This window comes from Diadema setosum, chromosome 3 (genome assembly GCF_964275005.1).
Source record: "Diadema setosum chromosome 3, eeDiaSeto1, whole genome shotgun sequence".
Lineage (NCBI taxonomy): Eukaryota > Metazoa > Echinodermata > Echinoidea > Diadematoida > Diadematidae > Diadema > Diadema setosum.
In genome coordinates this window covers 39138237-39143852 of record NC_092687.1, presented here as the reverse complement: position 1 = coordinate 39143852, position 5616 = coordinate 39138237, and the positions used below count along the sequence as shown (strand labels likewise).

Genomic DNA, 5616 nt, shown 5'->3' with positions numbered 1-5616 from the left:
CTAGCTGCCTCTCAGAGGATTTTGCATATGCCTCTGCAAAATTCGGGCCCTATCAGTGTTTACATGATAATAAGTACAGTATAAAAAAGAAGAACATAAAGACATACGTAAATACAAACATCCATCCATAAATACATACATACCTGTACGTAACATACATTAGGTGAGTGCATGAATATCCTATCATTATGAAACTTGATTGAATTTGAGACATCCATCTTCTTTTGTTATTCAATTATGGCAGATAGTTTAAGGTGACTTGTTTAGTGAACCCTTTTTATTGTTGTAGTCTGGTCAGTTCTGCAAGGTTTATATTGTTTGTTTTGTTTGTTTGTTTTGGTTGCATTAAAAAATAGAAAAGAAAACAAAATTGATTGAATTTGTGCTGGAGCTTTCTGTAAGCGTATGTTGTCTTTACAAGACGACGACCTCTTAAAAAGACATTTTGATTAAATCATATTTCCAAACCGGGCATAGGCCTAGAAAAAGGTAGTGATATCCTCGCTAAACTTTATATTGAACTTTTTTTTCTCTTCTTGTGTTAATTGCAATACTGTAGAATTCCATTCGAGTCCTGTTTTCCATAATTATCACTGTATTGTTGTAACGGACCTGCGCACGCACTCACACACAAATATATGAACCATAATTAATATAGGTTTTCCCGGCCAATTTCGCACTTTTGTCAGTCCATTTCATAAAAGGTTCATTCAATTTAGCGAAAATCCTCGTCACTGCACATTCTGTCATTCGAAATTGCAAGTTGGTCGTTCAATTTAGCATTTCGATCAATGAAATTTGCACATGTGTCTTTCGAATTCGTAAAACGAGCATTCAAATTGGCACGTGCTCTTCAGTCATTCAAATTCGCCAACACTGGGCGAAAGGGGTATTTCAGTCATTCAATTTCGCGTATGGGCAGTCAAATTCCTAACATGTTCATTCAAATTAACGTCATGTTATTTCTGTCTTGAAAAGGTGATAACATTACGCGTATTTCTATGTGACTTTTTGTTTCATCCACGCACTGTTAAGCAGTAAAAGTATCATATTTTTTCACCATATGTAGCTCGAGTTTGTTGTTCTGTAACGCCCCTTCTCTTTCATACATGCTATTTTAGGCCTACATGTACCAATACTACAGATTATAGTAGTATAATACTATAGATTACAGACAGCACAAGTTAGATACAGACGTATTTCTCAAGAAGACAGAAAAAGAATTATAGGAACATTAAATGATGATCATAACCTCGACTTCCTAGAACTGGCCGACACACTCGGAATAAAGCACTCAACGGCCAGATAAGTTGTGGCCACATGATGCACTATATCCTCGGACTGGAAGAACCACTAAGCACATTAATGAAGAAAAAACGGTTGCCAAAATCTCTAAAATAAGTACGAAAATATCAAATGTAATGGCGCTTTCAAAACAATAACTATGTTGACAAAAAAAAAATGAAGAAAGAACCAAAGCATAAACATGAGTGCTAAATTGACTGCAAAAGATGTTAAATTGGATGCCTAAAAATGAATTTGAATGAACGAGTGCGGCATGTCCGTGATCACGTGACTATATCATTCTAAATTGAACGAACGAATAACGAAATGGTGCTTGTTTTACGAATTTCAATTGAAAAAGTGTTAATTAAAATGAGGCTAAAGGTAATTTGAATGCTCCAAAATGAATTTGAATGAAGAGATCATAAAATTGAACTACCGAACATGTCATCTACGCTAAATTTCGCTAAATTGAATGCAGCAATTAGGAATTGGACTGACAAAAGTGCGAAATTGGCCGGGAAAACCTATATTACATGTGCGTGTATGTGTGTGCTTGTGCGTGTGCGTGTGTTTCCCTACTTTAAAGTCAAGCCATCTTTGCTCCGATTTTTTTTTTTCGGTTTAATTCATGCCGTTCCCTTCAGGTTTCTTGGACCTCGACTGTTCTGATTTGCATAACAACGGACTGCATTCGAGTGGCATCTACTCATTGAGACCTGTTGATTCTGATGACCAACCGATTCGTGCTTACTGTGATATGGACACTGACGGAGGTGGATGGACGGTTAGTAAATGAACACACCCCCCCCCCCACACACACACACACACAAATATACATATATATATATATATATATATATATATATATATATATATAACTTTATATAGGTAAACAATGCTCGCGTGGAAGTAATCAGTTTCAAACAAATAGTCAATAAATCTTTGAATTGTCTTGTATATTCCGCAAAATAGAACATGCTGAAAGCACTTTCATCTCAAGCTCAATTACATTTTATGTGTATTCAGTCGTTTCTAACAGTTTCTTTCTACAAATCAGGATGTTTACGATATCAAGCTCCTAGACCTCATTTAAGAATGAAGGAATCCGCGTAAGTCGTGTCATTAATTTGCGTGAGCATTTACGTCGAAGAAATTTTCATCTGAAGGTCTTTGCACATAATTTTTCTTCATCCAATATGTGTAGGTTTTCCAGCGTCGTGTAGACAGCGAAGGCAACTTTTCTCGAAGCTGGGAGGACTATACATCTGGTTTCGGCGATCTAGACCGAAACCACTGGTTGGGCAACGAGCCCCTTCGTCGGATACTGGGTCAAAGGTCATTTCAACTTCGCATCGATATCGAGGACGATGGCGGAAACAGACGATACGCCAAATACAGCAGCTTTGCTTTAGATAATGCCGAGAATTATTATCGACTTACAGTTTCCCAGTATGAGGGAAATGGAGGTAAAGACAAGCATGTATGAACACGAACAATATGAAATAGATTTTGTTTTCTTTTTATCTCTGTCATTCCTACTGATATACATCATTATTCGAAAGCACTGGAAAGTATGTGTTATTAACATGCCCTTTCTTTAAAATCACACTTGTTGTTGTAGTTTTTCTTAAAAATAATTTGAATGAACTTACGCATGTTCCAGTAAAGAAACTACAATTACAACAGATGACAATAACGTGTAACCATAATTGTATGCTACGAATATAAAGATGAAGAACAGGGGTGTACAACATCCTTCTCCAATTAATATCTATGCCAAAAAAAAAAAACAACAACAGTAATGTTGATGGGGGAAAATTGCAATAATGGTAAAACTGGCCTAGATTATGGATAGAGAGAATCAAGGGAGGAGGAGGGTGGGAGATAAGTTGCCTATGCCATATCTCGATTTCTTTGCGTGGTTATTATTGTCTGCTAATTATTTGCCACTTTTGCTTCCACTGCTTTGCTTGCCTGTGTTTCCCAGGGGATGCTCTGACCGCGCACAGCGGATCCCCCTTCAGCACAGGGGATCGATTCAACGACCCCAACGAAAACGTCTCTTGCACCTCTGCGACAGGTGGATGGTGGTATAATGGGTGTGGCCAGTCCAATCTCAATGGTGTCTACCAAGGAGGATCTCAGAATGCAGGGGACCTGTTTTGGAGAATATGGCCCACAGGCAGCCAGCCACTCACGTTTGTGGAGATGAAAGTCAAGCCGGTATAAAACGTCTGAGTTGAGTAGAAATGCTTAGAGGTAAAGCTACTGGAGGCCAGAATGAATTTATCCAATTGCTATGACACACCCTAATCTGAAATAGTTAAGCCTAGTTGTAGAGTACGACATATAAGGTTGGTCAGCATGACATCGATGATGAGTGTAGATAAGATTTACTCTCTGGTAATTATCCTTCTTTGTGCAAATGATTTTTGTTACTTTGAAATGATTTTGTATGATGATAGATAGATCTAGAGAAAATAAATGAAAGGTAAGACAAATAAACGTGATAAAAACAATTTAATTTAAAGCTTTCTCCCCTTCCCCCCCCCCCCCCAAAAAAAAAAAAAAAAAACACCACGATGTCACATAGTACGAGGCAAAATGTGAAATATTTTCACGCTGTTAATTTCGAGCGTTTTCACATTGTGCACACTTTGTTCACATCAATCCACAGAGTGAAACGGAAGATTACTCTGTGAACTTTCCACGAGAAATCACACGAAAGTGTGATATCATTGTCACACCCTTCAATTCGACTCTGTGAGCACATTATGAAAACACTATGGAATATCGTGTGTTTTTTCCAGCAGGCTTCGTACAATCTTGACATTTTCGTCCAAAATTTGTCTGGATAGTTCCAATCAAAGACAAACATGACGGAAAATGATCAACGGACTTAACAAGAATCAATTGGACAGAGGTACTGATTTCTTAAACAGAGTATTTTAAGGATTAGTATTGTAATCAGTTTGCTATCAAAGTACTATGGAAGGAAAAAATCGTAATGTTCTCGAACACAAATGTCATTTCTATATGTGTGGTGAATCTATTCACAGTAGACTATTGGGAAAAGACAACGTATCTTACACATTTGTGTCTTACAATGATGTGTAGTACTGGTGTTGTATTCTTCAGGTGAAAATAATATGTAAACTTTCACGAAAAAATCATTGGGTAAAATGTCGTACGACCCGACTTTGCTTGAGAAATCAAAATAGTTCTAAAAAGTCAACCCGGTCTATCGTTTTTGTGTCTGTATGTTTTCTGAAAGAGCCATTGTTCTTCTGGATATTAGTTTTGATATTAGGTATGTCATACCCCATAACAGAGGGTGAAATTAGAAGAAAAAATAAAAATAGACCCTATTACTTCTTCAAGGCCTTTTTTTCTCAGTGAACACTTTCCACAATTTGTACTTCCTTCCAGTCACTCGGACAGGTTAGAAAGGTCCATTTGAATTGAGTTATGAATTATTTCAATTAAAGCGTACAAAGTGTGCTCTTTCGGAGTCTGCCCTCAACTATGACAATCCTTGTCTGGCCATTTTTTGCTGGTTCTGTGATGCATTGTCACATAATTTTCATCTTCTGAATAGACTGAATAGAGGTTGTTATTCAGTGCGTCATCAGCAAAAACGAAAAAACCCAAAACACAACAAAACAAAAAAATACGTCATCAAGCAAAATGTATGTAATCAGTAGCCAGTGCAATAGACACATCACCAAGCATGTAAGTGATACCTATGACATTATCACTTTTTTCCCGTATTTTTCGGTGATATTTGGATTTGCCTTGCTTCTTTTACACAACTCATCTGCGCCTTTCTGTATGAAATTTGTGCTTGTTGCATAATATTTCAAAGAAGAAAAAAGTGATAGATTGTCTTCTTGGATGGTGATCATTGCAGCTTGTCACTGGACAAAGTTTTTGCAGTCAAAGACCACTTTAAAAAGGATTGAATTTGGCTATTTTTGAATACATCGGAACGGTATGCTGATATATAACATATCATAATTTTTATATTAGTGTAACATACAAAACATGTAAAACTGCGACTATTGAATTGGGAGGGATTAACGAAAAAACAGTTCTGCTTTCAATTCATCGTACCGTGCTGTTGTTACTGTTATTGTTGTTGTCGTTGTTGTTGAGTTTACTCTGATCTAAGTTATTGACACATACTTGTGAAATAGATTTCGTTACAAAAGCATTCTTTTTTTTTAATGTGCCTTGTAATTTAAACAGTGAAAATTTTGGAATGCTGTTAGCATTCGAGACGATCATATCCGATATGAAAACTAGAATTTCGTGTTGGGAACTAATGTA

General features: G+C 36.7%; 1 protein-coding gene across 1 annotated transcript; it reads left to right on the top strand.

Moving 5' to 3' along the window:
* Positions 1 to 1915: 1915 nt before the first annotated feature.
* LOC140246849 (techylectin-5B-like) lies at positions 1916 to 3516 on the top strand. The gene is made up of 3 exons (XM_072326176.1): positions 1916 to 2071; positions 2492 to 2753; positions 3275 to 3516. Exons 1-3 carry the CDS (start codon positions 1916 to 1918, stop codon positions 3514 to 3516), a joined length of 660 nt encoding a protein of 219 aa, XP_072182277.1.
* The last annotated feature ends 2100 nt before the right edge of the window (positions 3517 to 5616 follow it).

Excerpts from the sequence above, each read along its gene's own strand:
- LOC140246849 (XM_072326176.1), top strand. The coding sequence starts at position 1,916 with ATGCCGTTCCCTTCAGGTTTCTTGGACCTCGACTGTTCTGATTTGCAT. Across the intron at positions 2,072-2,491 it reads CTGACGGAGGTGGATGGACG|GTTTTCCAGCGTCGTGTAGA; the intron begins GTTAGTAAATGA and ends CAATATGTGTAG. Across the intron at positions 2,754-3,274 it reads CCAGTATGAGGGAAATGGAG|GGGATGCTCTGACCGCGCAC; the intron begins GTAAAGACAAGC and ends TGTGTTTCCCAG.